The sequence below is a fragment of the Ranitomeya variabilis genome, chromosome 5 (genome assembly GCF_051348905.1).
Source record: "Ranitomeya variabilis isolate aRanVar5 chromosome 5, aRanVar5.hap1, whole genome shotgun sequence".
Classification (NCBI taxonomy): domain Eukaryota; kingdom Metazoa; phylum Chordata; class Amphibia; order Anura; family Dendrobatidae; genus Ranitomeya; species Ranitomeya variabilis.
The window spans coordinates 474510950-474532078 of record NC_135236.1 but is presented as its reverse complement, the minus strand read 5'-3'; the positions used below and the strand labels follow the sequence as shown (position 1 = coordinate 474532078).

Here is a 21129-nt window from a genome sequence, read left to right as displayed (position 1 = left end):
TAATTCTCAGGTCCTAAATGCCTAATTCTAGGCATTCAGGACCTGAAAATTACGTCACGGCTTGTGATTGGTCGCGTCGCGGTCACATGGGCGGCACGCGACCAATCAGAAGCCGTGACATCACAGAAGGCATTAAACGTGCGCATTTTAAGCAAAGAAGGCTGCCGGTTCCCTCGGTAAGGTGCAGGCTGCGTCGGAGAGGTGAGTATATCAATATTTTTTATTTTAATTCTTTATTTTACACATCATATTGATCCCGATACCGATTCCCGATACAACAAAAGTATCGGATCTCGGTATTGGAATTCCGATACCGCAAATATCGGCCGATACCCGATACTTGCGGTATCGGAATGCTCAACACTAGTCAGCACACTACACCACTAACGAACCCAGACAAGTGTGAGGATGTTGTTGGCTGGATGGCAGACAAATGCTCCAGTGTGTTGATTAGCAGCACCACAAAGTTTTCCACATGGACTGGGCATCTGAATCCTCAACCTGGTCCTTCTTCCTCTCATCATCGAGAGTCCCAGGAGACATATGAACCCAACGCTGGCCACTCTGAGGAACTGTTTTCTTCCCTTGCAATTTGTCAGGCCTCTCATCTGCACCATTAAAGATGGTCATGAGGAGGTGGAGTGCAGTGATGCCCAAACATTTGAGCCGCCACAGCCAGGAGAAAGGCACGTTGGGGAAGGTCAGTTGATGTATGACGAGGTGGAGGATAATCATGAGGCACAGTTGCCATCAGGTCAGCTCAGAAGGAGAAATAGATTGAGGAGTTGGAAGACGATATGGCCAATGATGAGGCCACTGATCCATCCTGGGTCGGTGGCACACCTAGCGAGCACAGCAGTGCAGAGAGGGATGGATCCATAGCAACAAAACAGGCAAGAAGAGGTAGTGTTTTGCCGAGAGGCAGAACTGTGTCAACTGTTCCACAGAGCCCCCCCACTCAGCTAGATAACAGGCCAAGGGTGAGTTGTTCCCCTGTATGGCAGTTTTTTTTCTGAAAGTCCTTCAGATAAAACAACTGTAATTTGCAGCATCTGCCAAACCAAGCTAAGAAGAGGCAAGAACACTGCCAACCTGAGCACCACCAGCATGCAAAAGCACTTGGCAACAAAGCACCCCAGTAGGTGGTCGGAATGCCTGGGTACCAAATCAGTGTCTGAGAGTGAAACCACTGCCCCTTCCCCTGTGTTATGGCCTTCCCAATCTGCTGACCATCAAGCAGGTACTGAGCCTCCAGTCCACAACCAGCGGTTGCACACACACAAAAGTCAGCAACCATGTCCACTTCGTTGTCCCAGGGCAGCGTTCCATAGTCCCCGGCCCAGACATTTAATAGAAAGCAGAAATATTCAGCTACCCACCCACAGGCCCAAACGCTAAACACGTTTGGTGGTGGCAGCCCCATGGTACTCGATTCCCAGCTGACACTATTTTTCCCGGTGTGCCATCCCCGCGCTACATAAGCACGTGTTACATAATATCAGCCGTTCTCTGGCAAAAACACAGGGAAGGTCCACCTAACCTCAGACACGTGGACAAGTTCTTGTGGACAGGGACGATACATTTCCCTGATGGCATCCTGGGTTAACCTGGTGGAGTTTGGGACACAGTCAAAAGCTGGGACATCACACATGTTACCCACACCAAGAATTGCGGGCCCAACTTCCATCAGGGTTTCAGTCTCCTCGTGCTACACTTCCTGTCTCTCCTCCTCCTCCTCATCCTCAGTGGATCTAGCCTCCCCATCACTCCCCAGCTGGGAAATCTGCAGCACTGCCTTGATGAAGCGGCAACACACTCTGCTGAAGCTCACCTGTAAAGGTTATAAAGCTCAAAACGCAGCTGAGCTGTTGAAAGGGATAAAAGAACAGACCGATCAGTGGCTCCTCTCTGAACCTCCAACCAGGTCTGGTTGTGTGTGATAATGGGAGTAATTTGGTGGCGGCTTTAAAGCTCGGCAAGCTGATACACGTTCCATGCATGGCCCACATACTGAACTTGGTTGTACAGCAGTTTTTAAAAACATATCCTGACTTGCCTGACCTACTTGCCAAGGTACGCCGCATCAGCGCACATTTCCAAAAGTCATCTCAGGCTTTCACCAGTTTGGCTTCAGTGCAGCAGCACTTTAATTTGCCTCTTTAATGACTGATTTCCGACCTGCCGACACTCTGGAATTCAACCTTTCATATGTTGGCAAGGCTTAGTGAGCAGCAGAGTGCAGTATCTGAATTCCAGCTTCTCAATGCCCATCCGAGTAACACTCATCCCTAATTCATAATAACTGCCAAGTGGGTGTGTATCCCTGACCTATGTGAGGTTCTTCAAAACTTTAAGTACTGCACCAAGATGGTGAGTGCTGATAACAATAAATAATAAGAATCTTTATTTTTATATAGCGCTAACATATTCTGCAGCGCTTTACAGTTTGCACACATTATCATCGCTGTCCCCGATGGGGCTCACAATCTAGATAGATGACACTATTATGAGCATAACCATCTTATTGCTCTGTCTATTAAAACGTTCGCTGCAGAATCTGAAAGAGTAAGCTTTGAATGCTGAGCTGGTGGCTATGGAGCAAGATTTTACAGTGGCTGATACCACACTGCTCAGCGTCACACAGTATTCTCAGGCCACATTGGGGGATGACGAGGAACAAGATGAGGAGGGGGAGGAACAGGATTTCTTGCTCTGCGCTACAGAGGGCACTCCCAATCCCAGGTTCTTGCCTGTCCAACATGGATGGCCTGAAGAGGAGGAGGAGGCTATGCATCGGGAGGAAGAGAGGATGGTTACTGTTGTTCCTGGTGAGGACACTGAACGTTTGACTCTTTGTAGTCTGCCACACATGCCCAGATGCCTTTATCAAGACCCTCGCTTGAAAGACATTCTGTCCACCATGAAATACTAGCTGTGCACCTTTCTTGACCCACGGTACAAAAAGAAATTTGCTTTTCTAATGTTGGAGGCAGACATGCCATTTTCAAAGCATGCATGCCAGAGGACCGTAGTGGAAGACTTGCTCAAAAGATTACCCTCAGACAAAGCTGGTGGCAGAGGTACCGGCTCTTTTCACCCACAAGAATTACAGGGGAGGCCCACAAACACCAGGTGCAACTCAGGGGGGGAATGTCCACCAACCGGGCCATTTTCATGAGATCGTCCCATCAGCAAGGGCTATCTGTGGATGTAGCTATGACGAGGAGGGAGAAGTTGACCATGGTGGTGAAGGACTACTTAAATGACCATACCAGCATCCTTCCTGATTCTTCAGTGCCATTTAACTATTGGTTGTCCAAGCTAAAAACAGGTTCCTCTGATACATATCAATCAGAAAATCACAGGGATACACCCATAGATTGGACAATCATGAATATCGGGGAAAACTGCTCTAGCAAATATATCCTACAACGGACCGCTCCCGGCACATCCACCCCGGCACACAGCGATCAAACATGATCGCAGTGTTCCAGCGGTATAGGGAAGCATCGCGCAGGGAGGGGGCTCCCTGCGTGCTTCCCTGAGACTCTCGGAGCAACGCGCAGGTGCTGGTAAGTCTGCAGTACTGTAAATCAGATCGCTGATCTGACAGAGTGCTGTGCAAATGGAGCGCCCCCAGACGCCGGGCCGCGGGGCACTCGGCACCGGGCCTCTCTGTCTCAGTTCTGGGGTTGTCATGGTGGCTAGACCCGGTCCGTGACCCTGCTAAGGGGCATCCAATGAAAGTTGTAAGTGGTGGTGCGAGGTGCAGGTCGCGATGAATAACGAGGACACAGGGTTGCAGTCTCTTTACCTCTTTACTGAAGGCTTCCAGGTCCTTAATCCAGAGTATGGTTAACAGGGCTGTCTGAGACCGGCCGGTCCGATGGCACCTCCAGAGTTCCCTTTGCAGGTGGGAATCTGTGCCTACCTTCTAGCGCCTGTGTGTTGTAGTACTTCCCTGCTGAGCACCATGGGATAGTCCTCACAACTGTTGTGTCTGTTTCTGATGTTCTTTCCCATGACTTATGTCTGTTCTGATGTTCTTCTCCGTCCCCCAGATGATATGGATAGGATGCACCCGTATGACGGGTAGGCCTGGAGTTCTTCCGGGACCCTAGTGACGCCCCTCTCCCACAGTTGCCCCCTATGTCTGCTTAGGTGATTTAGGTGAGACAGCCAACCTATAATTAACTGTCCTGCCGTTGGTTTGAAGTAATGCTTGGAGCCCAATACTTCCTCGGCGTTCCAGCCACCGGCTACGTGCCTCAGTAGGATGTTGCCTCGATCTTACAGCACGACTCCTACTGGTGTTATCTCCTTTTTGCTTTGATCTTGTTTCTCACTCTCCACAATAAACCTGGCTTCTTGTCCTTCCTTGAGATACCGCCGCGGTGTAGTGCAGGTGCAGTTCCTTAACGTTCTTTCCTGTTCACTAGGCCTCTGTCAGGATCCCACCCTTGACAGGGACCCCCTGAATCTTCCCCTGCAACACCCTCTGCCACAGGATGTTGCCTGGTTCCAACCCAGTCAGCTTCTGTTCTAACTTTCCATCTAACCCCCAGTTTTACCAGATTGTGAGGAGTGGCCTAATACATAGCACCCTTAGCTCCCCCTGGAGGCCAGACTATGAAGTGTATTGGTGTCTGTGATACCTGGTCAGGTGAACTCCTTCAGTGCCATCAGACGTACCATCACTCCTGTTATGATCCTTAGTGGCTTAGGATCACAAATCTGACCAGCTAAGTAAGAGAACATAGGACGGGCTCTGGGGATGTGGTAACTGGACTGACCGCAACCCTGATCCTAACCGCACACACTATAGGCAGCCGTGGAACGTTCCTAAATTCCTAGACGTCTCTTCACAGCCTGAGAAACTGGCTACCCCTAGAGAGAAATAAAAGCCTCACTTGCCTCAGAGAAATAACCCCAAAGTTTAGAACAGCCCCCCACAAATAATAACGGTGAGTAAAGGAGAAGGCACAAACGTAGAAATTAAAACAGGTTCAGCAAAGGAGGCCCACTAATCACTGAATAGAAAGAGGATAGCAAGAATCTGTGCGGTCAGTAAAAAACCCTATCCAAAAAATATCCACGCAGAGAATGCAAGAACCCCCACACCATACACTTATTACACTTGGGGCTATTTAGTTTGGAAAAACGAAGACTAATTGGTGATCTTATGTTAATGTATAAATATATGAGGGGACAGTACAAAGACCTTTCTGCTGATCTTTTTAATCATAGACCGGTGACAGGGACAAGGGGGCATCCTCTACGTCTGGAGGAAAAAAGGTTTAAGCATAATAACAGACGCGGATTCTTTACTGTAAGAGCAGTGAGACTATGGAACTCTCTGCCGTATGATGTTGTAATGAGTGACTCATTGCTTCAATTTAAGAGGGGACTGGATACCTTTCTGGAAAAGAATAATGTTACAGGGTATATATATTAGATTCCTTGATAAGGCATTGATCCAGGGAACTAGTCTGATTGCCGTATGTGGGGTCGGGAAGGAATTTTTTTCCCCATGATGGAGCTTACTCTTACCACAGGAGTTTTTTTTTGCCTTCCCCTGGATCAACATGTTAGGGCATGCTAGGCTATGGGTTAAACTAGATGGACTTAAAGTCTTCCTTCAACCTTAATAACTATGTAACTATGTAACTATGTAACTAACGATGTGAGGGGAGAAACTCTGCACCCCAGAGCTACCAGCAAGCAAGAGATCACATATTAGCAAACTGGACAGAACTCATCGTATACTGAGAAACATATAGAATACAGATGAGCAAAAAATGAACAAGCACAAACTTAGCTTCTCTTGGAGAGACTGAAAACGAATGAAGTCAGGAGAAACCAAAACAGCACTGAATACAACGACAGCAGGCAAAAAATGAAGGTCCAGGTGAGTTAAATAGGAAACCTGACTAGCAGGTAACGAGGCAGCTGATCCCAGCCACAGACCCGCAGAATGACAAAAGAGCCACCAGAGGGAGCCCAAAGACATAACTCACACAGTACCACTAACAACCACAGGAGGGAGTCCGAGAACAGAGTTCACAACACACTCCCCTTAGCGGCAGAGCATCAGTACTGCAACGACCAGGACTTTGGGGCGCTGCACAACCTGTCAGATCAGCAATCTGTAATGTCCTTCCCTGGGACAAAGTAAAAAAGTAAAAAAAAAAAATCCACATGTGTACAAAAAAAAAAAATCCTAAATAAAGAAAAAATATATATTATTCCCATAAACACATTTCTTTATCTAAATTTAAAAAAAAACAATAAAAGTACACATATTTAGCATCGCCGCATCGGTAATGACCCGACCTATAAAACTGTCCTACTAGTTAACCCCTTCAGTGAACACCGTAAAAAAAAAATGAGGCAAAAAACGCTTTATTTTCATACTGCCGAACAAAAAGTGGAATAACACGCGATCAAAAAGACGGATATAAATAACCATGGTACCGCTGAAAACGTCATCTTGTCCCACAAAAAACGAGCCACCATACAGCATCATCAGCAAAAAAATAAAAAAGTTATAGTCCTCAGAATAAAGTGATGCCAAAATAATTATTTTTTCTATAAAATTGTTTTTAATGTATAAAAGAGCCAAAACATAAAAAATGATATAAATGAGGTATCGCTGTAATCGTACTGACCCAAAGAATAAAACTGCTTTATCAATTTTACCAAACGTGGAACGGTATAAATGCCACCCCCAAAATAAATTCATGAATAGCTGGTTTTTGGTCATTCTGCCTCACAAAAATCGGAATAAAAAGCGATCAAAAAATGTCACATGCCCGAAAATGTTACCAATAAAAACGTCAACTCGTCCCGCAAAAAACAAGACTTCACAGGACTCTGTAGACCAAAATATGGAAAAATTATAGGTCTCAAAATGTGGAGATGCAAAAACTTTTTTGCTATAAATAGCGTCTTTTAGTGTGTGACAGCTGCCAATCATAAAAATCCGCTATAAAATCAAATCCCCCTTCATCACCCCCTTAGTTAGGGAAAAATAGTAAAATAAAAAAAATGTATTTATTTCCATTTTCCCGTTAGGGCTAGGGTTAGGGCTAGGGTTAGGGTTAGGGCTAGGGTTAGGGCTAGGGTTAGGGTTAGGGCTAGCGCTAGGGGTAGAGCTAGGGTTAGGGTTAGGGCTTGGGTTAGGGCTAGGGTTAGGGTTAGGGTTGGGTCTGGAGTTGGGGCTAAAGTTAGGGTTAGGGTTGAGGCTAAAGTAAGGGTTAGGCCTAAAGTTAGGGTTAGGGTTGGGGCTAAAGTTAGGGTTAGGATTGGGGCTAAAGATAGGGTTAGGGTTTGGATTACATTTACGGTTGGGATTGGAGTTAGGGGTATGTCAGGGTTAGGGGTGTGGTTAGGGTTACCGTTAAGATTAGGGTTAGGGGCATGTTTGGATTAGGGTTTCAGTTAGAATTGGGGAGTTTCCACTGATTAGGCACATCAGGGGCTCTCCAAATGCAACATGGCGTCTGATCTCAATTCCAGCCAATTCTGCGTTTTAAAAGTAAAACAGTGCTCTTTCCCTTCCGAGCTCTCCCGTGCGCCCAAACAGGTGTTTACCCCAACATATGGGGTATCAGCGTACTCAGGACAAATTGGGCAACAACTTTTAGGGTCCAATTTCTCCTGTTACCCTTGGAAAAATACAAAACTGGGGGCTAAAAATTAATTTTGTGGAAAAAAAATATTTTTTCTTTTCACAGCTCTGCGTTATAAACTGTAGTGAAACACTTGGGGGTTCAAAGTTCTCACAACACATCTAGATAAGTTCCTTAGGAGGTCTAGTTTCCAATGTGGGGTCACTTGTGGGGGGTTTCTACTGTTTGGGTACATCAGGGGCTCTGCAAATGCAACGTGACGCCTGCAGACCAATCCATCTAAGTCTGCATTCCAAATGGCGCTCCTTCCCTTCTGAGCTCTGTCAAGCACCCAATCGGTGGTTCCCCCCCAAATATGGGGTATCAGCGTACTCAGGACAAATTGGACAATAACTTTTGGGGTCCAATTTCAACTGTTACCCTTGGGAAAATACAAAACTCAGGGCTAAAAAATAATTTTTGTGGAAAAATTTTTTTTCACGGCTCTGCATTATAAACTGTAGTGAAACATTTGGGGGTTCAAAGTTCTCACAACACATCTAGATAAGTTCCTTGGGAGGTCTAGTTTCCAATATGGGGTCACTTGTGGGGTGTTTCTACTGTTTGGGTACATCAGGGGCTCTGCAAATGCAACGTGACGCCTTCAGACCAATCCATCTAAGTCTGCATTCCAAATGGCGCTCCTTCCCTTCCGAGCTCTGCCATGCGCCCAAACGGTGGTTCTCCCCCACATATGGGGAATCAGCGTACTCAGGACAAATTGCTCAACAACTTTTGGGGTTCAATTTATCCTGTTACCCTTGGGAAAATACAAAACTGTAAGCTAAAAAATCATTTTTGTGAAAAAAAAAAAGAATTTTTATTTTCACGGCTCTGCGTTATAAACTGTAGTGAAACACTTGGGGGTTCAAAGCTCTCAAAACACATCTAGATAAGTTCCTTAGGGGGTCTACTTTCCAAAATGGTGTCACTTGTGGGGGGTTTTAATGTTTAGGCACATCAAGGGCTCTCCAAACGCGACATGGTGTCCCATCTCAATTCCAGTTAATTTTGCATTGAAAAGTCAAACAGCGCTCCTTCCCTTCCAAGCTCTGCCATGCGCCCAAACAGTCGTTCACCCCCACATTTTGGGTATCAGTGTACTCAGGACAAATTGCACAACAACTTTTGGGGTCCAATTTCTTCTCTTACCCTTGGGAAAATAAAAAGTGGGGGCGAAAATATCATTTTTGTGAAAAAATTTTTTTTATTTTTACGGCTCTGCATTATAAACTTCTGTGAAGCACTTGGTGGGTCAAAGTGCTCTCCACACATCTAGATAAGTTCCTTAGTGGGTCTACTTTCGAAAATGGTGTCACTTGTGGGAAGTTTCAATGTTTAGTCACATCAGGGGCTCTCCAAATGCAACATGGCGTCCCATCTCAATTCCAGTCAATTTTGCATTGAAAAGTCAAATGGCGCTCCTTCCCTTCCGAGCTCTGCCATGCGCCCAAACAGTGGTTTACCCCCACATATGGGGTATCAACATACTCAGCACAAGTTGTACAACAACTTTTGGGTCCATTTTCTCCTGTCACCCTTGGTAAAATAAAACAAATTGGAGCTGAAATATTTTGTGTGAAAAAAAGTGAAATGTTCATTTTTATTTAAACATTCCAAAAATTCCTGTGAAACACCTGAAGGGTTAATAAACTTCTTGAATGTGGTTTTGAGCACCTTGAGGGGTGCAGTTTTTAGAATGGTGTCACACTTGGGTATTTTCTGTCATATAGACCCCTCAAAATGACTTCAAATGAGATGTGGTCCCTAAAAAAAATGGTGTTGTAAAAATGAGAAATTGCTGGTCAACTTTAACCCTTATAACTCCCTAACAAAAAAAAATTTTGGTTCCAAAATTGTGCTGATGTAAAGTAGACATGTGGGAAATGTTACTTATTAAGTATTTTATGTGTCATATCTCTGTGATTTAAGGGCATAAAAATTCAAAGTTGGAAAATTGTGAAATTTTCAAAATTTTCACCAATTTTCTGTTTTTTTCACAAATAAACCCAGGTTATATCGAAGAAATTTTACCACTGTCATGAAGTACAATATGTCATGAGAAAACCGTGTCAGAATCGCCAAGATCTGTGGAAGCGTTCCAGAGTTATAACCTCATAAAGGGACAGTGGTCAGAATTGTAAAAATTGGCCCGGTCATTAACGTGCAAACCACCCTCGGGGCTTAAAGGGCCACTGTCACCCCCTCCAGCCGTTATAAACTAAAAGAGCCACCTTGTGCAGCAGTAATGCTGCAGTCTAACAAGGTGGCTCTTTTAGTTTTTGCTTCCGTTATTCCCTCAATAAAGCATTTTATAATTTTCCCTAAATACCTGTCTTTGTACCTGGAGGCAGGTCTGAAGCCTCCTCTGTGAAGCGCCCAACTGCCGTCACTCATCTCTTCTGGGGCGATGGTCGCCGCCCCCTGCGCGCTGTTCTTCTTATATCCGGCGCCTGCGCTGTGCGTGCCTGCCTGGGGCAGGCGCAGTGTTCATTGGCCGTCATAGCTCAAATGCCGGGTGCCTGACTGCGCCTGTGTGGGCAGTGCGGCCACCCTGTTGCTGAATCCCCACTCCGCACTGTGTTATGCATTATGCACAGTGCGGGCTGGGATTCCTGGGCAGATTCCTGCACAGACCGACGCTGGAAGGCAGGGAGCATCTGACAAGCGCAGTGCGCATGCCCAGGAATCCTAGCCCCTTTAAGGGGTTAAAAAGCAGTAAAACTGGCGCAATAGTCTGACAACATTATTCCCAGATACCATATGTGAATCAGAAAGGCATGCAGGCATCTTCTCCATGCTTTTCCCATTTAGTTTTAGCTCTTTCCCATCCATTTCAGCTTTTGTCTCAGGCCCCCAGACCTGTTTGTTGGGTTCAGCAGAAAAATATTCGGCTTTCCCATAGACTTGCATTGCATTTTTTTATTTGGTACGAATACATGGATATTAGAAACTATTTGTGTCGATTTTCCAGAATCCGAATATTTCACTATTTGATCATCATCACTAATCTTCACAACTCTCATAATAGAATTTTGCTTAACCGTAGTTCCATTGAAACAGAAGAATAATTGTTGGGGGACTCTGCAGTGAAACCCCTATGGGAGGTGGAGCCGCATATTCATCACTGTAATAAGCGGCACCATGTGACCGCTCATACAGGAAGAAGCTGCGGCACTGAGAGGAAGCAGCGAGGGAGCCGGGTGAGTATTTTATTTACAGCAGGCGGGTGCACAGGGGGTGGAGGGGGGTGGTGACAGGGATCTTTATTTTAAACACAAAAAAAAAAAGATTTTTCATATCTTCTCTCCAGCGAACGCTGCTGGAGAGAAGAAATGAATGGCGGCTTCAGCACCATGCTGGGGGGACAGCGCTTACTGTAGCGCTGTCTCCTGCACGGCAAACGGACTGCACACAGACAGCATCCGTGTGCGGTATGTGTTTTACATGGACCCATTGACTTTAATGGGTCCGTGTGATCTGTGCGCTCCCACGAACACTGACATGTCTCCGTGTTTTGCACACGGACACACGATCCACAAAAAATCAATGACATGTGCAGAGACACATTGATTTTAATGTGTCTACATGTGTCAGTGTCTCCGGTATGTGAGAAAACTGTCACCACACGTACCAGAGCCACTGACGTGTGAAACCGGCCTCAGAATCAGTGAGATCCATTGAAGCGTTTCAGAGTTAGGCTGCCATCACACTATCAGTATTTGGTCAGTATTTTACATCAGTATTTGTAAGCCAAAACCAGCCAAAAGTATTAGAAACATATGCACAAGTTCTGCATTTATGTATCACCCACTCCTGGTTTTGGCTTACAAATACTGATGTAAAATACTGACCAAATACTGCTAGTGTGAAGGCAGCCTTATGATCTCATAAAGTGACACTAGTCAGAATTGTAAAAATTGTCCTGGTTAGGAAGGTCAGCTCTGGAATGAAGCTCGTGGGCATTAAAGATAAGCAAAATTTTAATTTTATGTACCACAAAAATTTTATCCAAAAGATGTATTAGAAAAGATCACTACAGTATGTATTTATAACTTAATTTCCAAGCTACAAGCATGGCCTCCTGTGCTGTACAATTTATGAATGGTTTTGGGACTACAGGATGCAGAAGATATATTTGACATATGTATTATTTTCTGTTTTAATAATGTGGCGTCAGAGTGTGTTATATGTTGGGTAGCGTGGAATGGTTTAAGCCCTGCATGCAATCCCATATTTTTATGATCTCTCAATGTTATGCCCAGCAGGAATTTTCCCACTTCTTGAAGCTTGAAATAATTATTTCCAGCTTTCTTCCCCCAGTGGAATTGTGTTGCAAATTACTTTATTTTTACATGCATTCACACCTATAAAACAAATTTTTCTTTTATTGGAACAAAAAATATAAAGGCACAGAATTTGTAGAATATATTAAGCAAAGTGCTATGGTATGCCTACTGATCTGTGTTCTCATGAAATCGTACTTTCCATTGAATCACAAAAACAGATGTGTTAATACTACCATGAAAAATTGTCCTTCATTTTTGTAGCCAAGAAAGTAACACAGTCTCATTGGATCCGATAGAGTTCAAATACCTGATCACGCATTTTTTAAGTTTCCTTTCATTGGATGGTTTGAGCCAAGTTTGTCAGTTTTCATTCACGTAATATTTTGTTCTTACAGCACCATCCACCCCTCCTCGCTTCCTCTCTGTAAGTCAGCTATCCAGCACCCTTGTGAGGTTATCATGGCTACCACCTTTGGAGCCAAATGGAATTATACTTTTCTACACACTGTATATCTGGTAAGACAAAACACATGCTGGCAGATTTCTCATTCTATTTGCAAGTGCTATACAGTATATCTACAGTATGCGCATCCTATTGTTCAGAGTGATTATACATTTTGGGTTTAATGGTCCCGATTCATAATTTGTCTTTGCAATTTCATTATCTTGTCTCTCTATTTGCGATTTTGGATTTGGTGCCAAGCTCATCAAAATGTTTTAAGAATTGGCATAAATTCAAACATGCATGGTTTTTTTTGCATTTTACCCTTTTTAGGCCAAGTTCACAAGTTCAATATTTTATGTAAGTATTTGTAAGCCCAAATCAGGAGTGGAACAGTCAGAGGAAAAGTATAATAAAAACACGTCAGCACTTATGTATTTATCACCCACTCCTGGTTTTGACTTGCAGATACTGAGGTAAAAAAACTGACCAAATACTGAATGTGTGAATGTGGCCTCAGATTCAAGCATAATACATTCTTTTAAATAGGCTTTAAGCTGCTTTATGATGGTTTTCAACTCCGCAAAAAAAGACATTTAATCAGATTTTGTACTTCACCAAGGTGTACTGCACTGCAATTGCACAAAAATGTTTGTGACCTTTCAAAAGGCACAAATAATGACATAGGCGAAACATCTGAGTAACCAAAACCATATCCATAATGCCAAACAAAGCAAAATGAAAAACAGATTATACCAAGTAATGTTAAATTTAAAAAAATGAAAATTAAATAATGAATAATGACTATGATGCACTTATTTGCCTTAGGCTGGTTTCACACTTGCGTTTTTGAACGCATGCGTTTTTTTAAAAAAACGCATGGTGCAGAAACGCATGTAAACGCATGTAAACGCTGCGTTTTTTTGACGCATGCGTTAAACGCGTGTGTCCAAAAAACGCAGCGTTTACACGCGTTTACATGCGTTTTTGCATGCGTTTGCGTTTTTTTTAACATTTTTCCAAAAAAAAAATAAATAAATAAAAAAAAACCCAGACACAACCAATGGGAATAGAGAGGGCGTATATGATTGTCTCTCAATATATTGACCCTAGGGGAACAGAAATTTTCAGAGCTTGCTACTGTTTCCGGTGTCACGATGGATCTTTCTATGGATAACTTTTATTTCAAACTGGAGTTCAGCTTCAAGATTTTCATTGCCTGTGTTTTTGCTTGGGAGCAAGACCAAAACTGCCAAAGATGGAGAAGGAGACAGCGTCGGCGTTTTTGGAGGCACCCCATCATTGAAGTGCGTGAGAGCCGTGGAGCATATCACACGCTCTATGCGGAGCTGAATGCCAACCCGGAGAAATTCCAGGATTATACCAGAATGTCTCAAGATTCTTTCCGGGATTTACTGGCTCGTGTTGAAGGATCCATAAGGCGACAGGACACACGGCTCCGTAGAGCGATTCCACCTGAGGAACGTCTGTTAGTGACATTACGGTACGTTCCAAAACTAAACCAATGACCGTCAACTTTGTGACATGTTTTCTATGTTTTTTTTTTATTATTATTTATTTTTTTTTAAAACACACCATTAGAGCTGATTTTTAATTTTTTTTGTTTTTGTTTCTTTTTCTTCTAGATTTCTTGCCACAGGAGAGAGTTTATCTTCCCTGCACTTCCAATATCGCCTTGGAATCTCAACCCTCTCCGGAATTGTTGTGGACACCTGTCGTGCGTTATGGAATGCACTCCGTGAGGAGTTTATACCCGTACCCACCGTGGACATGTGGCGGGAAATTTCAACGACATTTTCGAACGTGTGTGATTTCCCAAACTGTTTAGGGGCGGTGGATGGAAAGCACATCCGCATTGTCAAACCGGCCAGAACCGGATCTGAGTTATATAATTATAAAAAATATTTTTCGGTAGTGCTTATGGCAATAGCGGATGCGGAGTGTCGCTTCATCGCCGTGGATATTGGAGCTTTTGGCCGTGGCAATGATTCCCAAACCTTCAAGAGCTCGGATATGGGCCGTCGGTTGTATGGCAACAATTTTAATTTTCCCCCTCCACAGCCTCTCCCCAACACTCAAGGCCCACCGCTGCCATTTGTTATGGTTGGGGATGAGGCCTTCCAAATGTGTGAAAATCTCCTGAAGCCCTATTCTAGTAGGGACTTGGACCACACTAGAAGAATATTCAACTACAGACTGACCAGGGCCAGAAGAACCGTAGAGTGCAGCTTTGGCATTCTTGTTGCTAAATGGCGCATTCTTGCAACAGCCATCAATCTAAAAGTGGAAACAGTGGACGAGGTGGTCAAAGCCTGTGTGGTGCTACACAATTATATAATGGCTAAGGAGCGACCCCACATTGAACTTGATGAACCTGTTGCACACCCATTGCCTGATTTTCAGCATCACCCGATGCGGTCAACTGCAGCCGTTGGTCTTATGCGGGACCAATTTGCGGCCTATTTTGTGTCCGATATTGGACGTGTGTCATGGCAGGACAATGTTGTTTAAATGTCCTGTTGTATGTTTATGTTTACCAATTATTAAACACTGATAAACATTTTTCTAATTAATAAACTTTTTTGTGTTCACCATGTCTAATATCTTTTTCCTCTCTAAACAAAGGTTGACCAAAGATGGGCAGTAGATATGTATATCATATTTTGTAATCCAAAACCAGGAGTGGGTGATAGTTGTTGAGGTAATAAATTTTAAATTTTTCATCGTAATTTACCTATGTTGCACTCCCTATTTTGGTTTTCAAAGAATGAAATAAACCACGGGCCCCATACTTATAATAATGGTACACAATTTTTATTTATTTTTATTTATTAATTCTAATATTGTTGACGTCAAGTGTAAGCAATAATAAATTCATGATAAACATATACATGATCATGAATTCACAATTTCTTACACCTGGCCTGGTGAGCATAGATATGTAGAGTGTGAGAACACTTGTCCCATCTGTTTGACAACCATTGTCACATAATGAGCTATATAGAATATGGTGAATATACAAGGCAGTAATCAACTTAATCGGTCAGGTATATATTTTGACATATGACCGGTTCAGTTAAGTTCTGAACTTGATTTCCACCATTTTCTCTTTGTACAGTGACACTACACTAGGTACAAAAATAAAAGAGTATGGAAATAAGTACTATTTTTTTGGCCAACTCATATCTGTATACTAAAGAAACACATATAGATGTTGTCTTGTATTTTATACTACTGGAGATATGTGTAGGCCAAAAGAATAAGTGTGTGATGAAGTTTATTGGTGTGTATTGAGAAAGGTGATAGACACAATAAACCAAACATAATTTTTTCAAATAAACTTTTTTTTTATTGAGGAAAAAGAAAACAAATTTATTTTTTGGTACCGCGCCGGGTTGAACCACGCCGGCTTGGGGTTGAGTAACGTAACTGGGGGGTATTCAGAACTGAAGCCTGGCTCACCATGGAGGAGGCAGAGGTGGCAGGAGAATGGGCAAGAAAACTTGAAGGGTCTGGAAGTTCGGGGATGGGGCTTAAAACATGAGGGGCTTGAGACACACTGGAATGTTGAGACACATCGGTAGGTGATGGGGGAGGAATAATCAAAGTTTTTTGTTTTTTATGCGTTTTGCCAGTTTTACGTTGGGTTTTCCGGGTTGGGGGAAGTCTTCTTGGGCTATGTTGTAAAGTGTGGGCGGGAGACACGTCAGGACCCGGCTCCACACAGTCAGTCTCCATTGTGGAGCGCTCGGCAATGTCTGAGTCCAATGGGGGGAAAGATAAACTCACGCCTGGGTCCTGGTGCCTCGTTGGGGGGGGGGAAACAAAAACCCTTCCAGGATCCTGGTGCCTCGTTGGGGGGGGGGAAACAAATCCCATAACAGTGTCCTGCTGCATTGCTGGTGGGGGGGAACATAAAGCCATGGATGTGTCCTGCTGCATCAGGGTGGGTCCTGCCTGGAAAGGTATGGCTTGGTCGTGCTGCATCATGGGGGGCCCGGTGTGATACGCCATGGATGGGTCCTGCTGCATCGGGGGGTGTCCTGCCAGGAAAGCAACGCCTCGGTCCTGCTGCATCGGGGTGGGTCCGGTCCGGTATGCAACGCCTCAGTCCTGCTGCATCGGGGTGGGTCCGGTCCGGTATGCCAGGCCTCGGTCCTGCTGCATCTGGGGTGGGCCGGTCCGATATTGCATGGATGGGTCCTGCTGCATCGGGAGGGTGCCGGCCCGATAAGCCATGCCAGGGTCCTGCGTCCTCGTGGTGTCAGCGGAGGAGGTCCAAGCCGGAGCAGCGGTCGTCACGGTGGTGGCGGTGGGATGTCCAACAGCACTCGTCATCGTGTTGGCGCTGTAGTGGAGTACACCTGTAGAGGGAATAGAGGTGGCCGTGCAGTGGTATGCAGCAGAGGTAGGAATAGTGTTTACTTGTGACAGTGACGGCACAGTTGGATAGGCCGCCACATTACGACTCTGACTCTGCTGCATAGCCTGCACAAAAGCAACATTGCAGGCCTGCATCACACTCAGCTGGAGATCAGGGCTAAGGTGTTCCGACATGCCCTCTAGGATTTGATTGAAAAAATGATGAGCTGGCTTATTGAGGTCGGCTTTCAATTGATCAACGCTTTTGGCGACATCCTGGATGCGGCAATTTAAGAGATTATGGTTCACATCCATTCTGTCACCTAAAGCCTTGATAGCATCATGTAAAACCGAGCTCAAGTGTAAAAACTCGGGCATGAGGGACCTATCCAAAGCCCTCTGTCGCTGCCGGGATGAGCCCGCCAAAATGGGTGCAGCGAAAGAGGACTGCGAAAGGGGAAGACCTGATGGGCCAGCCCCCTGGTCTCCAGTGAGTGTGGAAGACCCACCTGGTGCTGCGCTGCTGGATGGCTGGGACGGGTCCGTGGCTTCCGGCTGAAGGACCGCTCCAGCACCTGTGGCGACAGTCGTGCAGTGTGTGCTGTGAAAAAACAAAACAGAAAATTAATACCAAACTATAACAAGACGGTACATCCTGTGGAATTAAAAGTGACAGATTATGTCAATGCAATACAACCGGAGGCATGTGAGAAATACTTACGTTCTCATGAGAAGGACCGGTCTCAGGAAGGCCAACACACGGTGGTATTTGTAGAGCCGGTGCCTTGCTCCGGAACCACTAGCTGCACTCTTCTCTGCACGTAGGTCACAGTTGAAACGGTCCTTCATGGAACGCCAACGTGTCCTTACTTTTTCCACTGTGAAATAACAATAAAATATAATGGTCAGAATAAGAACTTTTGGCCGTGCTCTTGTGACTGTGTGTGATGACAGAAACTACGAAAAGTTTCTTTCATCACACACAGTCAAGAGAGCATGGCCAAGGTCTGTTGCTTCACACTACCGTGCAATACTTACCAAATGCATTACGGACCCGTGGCGTGGAATTCTCCCAGCCATCCCACAACGCTTGGGCCACCTCACTCCACAAACGACGGAGAACAGTATTGACGGCGTGCTGTTTATCCCGGCTGTCCCACAACGGGACTCGCTCCTGGACCAGACTGATCAGCAGGTCATTATCAATCCGGTCGTCGTCCCGTTGTGAAACCTAAAATTAAAACAAAATCATTTAAGTTTGCTCAACCACATTTGTAAAAAATAAGACACGAAGATGAGAAAGGGCAGGAATATGAAAGACAACTTTCAGAAAAGGATGATATAAGAAATATGTATAGAAAAACAAGGGTACAGAAAGGAAGTTAAAAGAATATTACAATAAGGACAGTCTGCCTGGTATACATACCCGCTGCCGTCTTCCACCTGGACCTTGACTCCGCTGCTCAGTACCTCTCTGTCCCTCTGTTGAAGTGCTCTATAAAATTAAATAAAAAAAATTGCCTCATGTGTCGATGTGACAGTCAATACTTACCAAGCTGACGTACAAAAAACATACCTCGCTCACGTGATCCACTTCTGATTGACGTGGCTGGAACTCCTCATCAGACGAGGAAACCGGAGAAGACATTCTGATGCGTGTTGAAAGAAAAAAAATAGAAGAAATTAGGAGATGTAGATCCAAAAAACTGAAAATGAATGCATTGGCTAGGATATACTCACATTGCTCTGTGTCTTGTCCAAGAATGCGTCCGGGCAGGGTGCTGTCTTCTTTGGAGTCTGATGAGAAGTGACCAGAAACTTCCCCCCACCTTCCCTTTATAACCTTGCTGCTATGGGGGAGTCTTATCAGTGTCTAGACATCTTTATCTACAGTTAATTCAGTGGTGCCAAAAAAAACGCATGCGTCAAAAAAACGCATGCAAACGCATGCAAACGCATGTAAAAAAAACGCATGCGTCTCCATTGACTCCAATGCATTTTTTTGTCCAAAAAAAACGCATGTAAACGCATGCGTTTTTTTAGGAAAAAAAACCGCCCCTCAAAATACTACAAGTTGCATTTTATAAAATGAACGCATGCAGTTAAAAAACGCATGCGTTCACAAACGCGTGCAAACGCGTACACCAAAAAACGCATGCGTTTTCAATGTTAAATATAGGGAAAAAAACGCATGCGTTTTTTTGGTAAAAAACGCAGCGTTCAAAAACGCAAGTGTGAAAGCAGCCTTAGATCTGAACCGAACTTGCCAGCCTCATAGGAATACATGAGACTGTTGAATTTTTGTCAGGAAACTCATGGCCGGTTGGTTCATCGTGTTCCATACTTGGACTGTGAAACACAAATATGTGTATCCAGCCTAAGGCGCAAATAAAAATGTCACAATTAGAACTATTTTTAACACCAGAAAAAGTCACATGAGTAATGCTAATTGTACCACAATGTTTCATTACCCTTCCCTCCCATGGCCATCGAATGGTATCTAGCAGATCTCCGGTTCTGAAACCATTGAAAACTTTCCTGGCTGTCATAACAAAAGATTAGCTTAGATTTTATGTTGTCCAGCGACTTTAAAGGTTATCCCAATCTTTAGTTATTACCTGTTTGACAGGGGGATCCCCTCACCAATCCTAAGAAGGGGGTTCTGTGTTGCCCCACCTGAACGGAGTGGTGGCCAAGCATGTGCAGCACTGCGCATTTACTCTTTATGGTACTGCCGAGTACAGCTCTCAACTTTTAAGGGGTGCGCATACCTGGGCACAGCTCAGTTGAAATGGGGCTCTGTAGTATGCGACACCCCCTAGGGCAGTGGGGTACTTGGCACCAGGTCGGACGATTCTTATAGGGTCTGTGGCCCTAGGCGCAATAAAAGGGATGAGGGAATGTTTGTAGGGATGAAGTTTATATAGGGAAAGGGGATTGTTCGTGACACCACCTGTGGTACTCAGCCAGGGATGGCCGACGCTTCTTAAACAGACCACTGGGGTTGATGGTGATGCAGCTGAGATGGTTCTGCTCCTCACAGGTGGAGTGGGGCTCCAGGGCTATCGGTACTGTTTTATAAGGCAATTGTGGACGTTGGGATGCAGGACTGAGGTTACAGGAAAGAAGGAAAGGACTAGAGGACACAAGGGCTGCAGTTTTCTTTACCTTTAATTCCTGGTTGAAGGTGCAGTCCGGAGCACCGGTAACAGGTGGTAATAGAGATTTGGGGAGCCTGGAAGCAGTTCAGAATCCACCTAGCCAGGTGGGGTTGGAGGCCTCCCTACTGCACTGTTCTCTGGGTTCTAGATGCTTTATGCTCTTCTCAAGTCCCTCTCTCAGTCTGTCCATTAAATGGTACAGTACCTGCATGGCAGGCAGCTTGATCCTGTTCCAGGTGTCACTCCCTCGTGGTGACTTGGGGCTCTGGTAGGCTGCTGTACCTGAGGGTGTGAGATGGGGCCAGGAGACCTGCAATCTCCAGCCCTCTGGTTTTAGTTGCTGGGCCTGCAGTCTCCACACAACCAAGGACTCCAGTGTCCGGTCTTTGGCGCTCAGTCCTGGGGTGAGCTCAGTTGAAGCTCCAATCTCCCAAGTTCTCTTCACTTGCCTCTTCCTCCTTCACTGTAACAGGTGTTAGAGCTCCCCTTCTGGTCTGGAGTCTGGAAAGGCAACCGGACTCCTGGGGTGCCACAAGTACCCCCTGCTCTTGTGATTGAGGAGGTCCCAGCAGTCAGACAACTCACTGGTCGGCAAATTATCACCCATTCCATAAATAGGTTGTAATGTCTAAAGATGGGATACCTCTTTAACCCCTTTCTGCCAGCTAATGGAATAGTACATCAGCGGGCAGTATCCCCCGCTTTGAAGTGGGCTCCGGTGGTGAGCCCACCTCAAAGCCGTGACATATGTCAGCTGTTTTCTGTTTTGAACAGCTGACATGTGTCCACAATGAGCGCAAGTGGAATCACGATCTGCCCGTGCCCATTAACTAGTTAAATGCCACTGTCAAACTCTGACAGCGGCATTTAACAAGCGCTGCCAGCCGCGCGGCCAGAAGTATGCTCACCGCTGACCCCGTCACGTGATCGGGGGTCAGCGGTGCGTCGCCATCACAACCAGAGGTTTCCTCGAGACCTCTACGGTTGTTGATGGCAGATTGCTATGAACGCCACCCTGTGATCGGCGCTCATAGCAAGCCTGTAATTCTGCTGCATAGAGGTGATCTATGTAGCAGAGGCGATCGAGCAGTGGATGCTTCTAGCCTCCCATGGAGGCTATTGAAGCATGCCAAAATCATTAAAAAAAAGTGTTTAAAAATATAAAAAAAATATATATATATAAA

At 45.0% G+C, this 21129-nt stretch overlaps 1 protein-coding gene across 1 annotated transcript in view; it reads left to right on the top strand.

Moving 5' to 3' along the window:
- Positions 1 to 21129, top strand: part of PTPRQ (protein tyrosine phosphatase receptor type Q) — a 677639-nt gene that overhangs the window by 349255 nt on the left and 307255 nt on the right. Inside the window, exon 25 of the mRNA XM_077265498.1 lies at positions 12355 to 12475. Coding sequence (XP_077121613.1) covers positions 12355 to 12475 — 121 coding nt within the window. The remainder of the gene's footprint in view (positions 1 to 12354; positions 12476 to 21129) is intronic.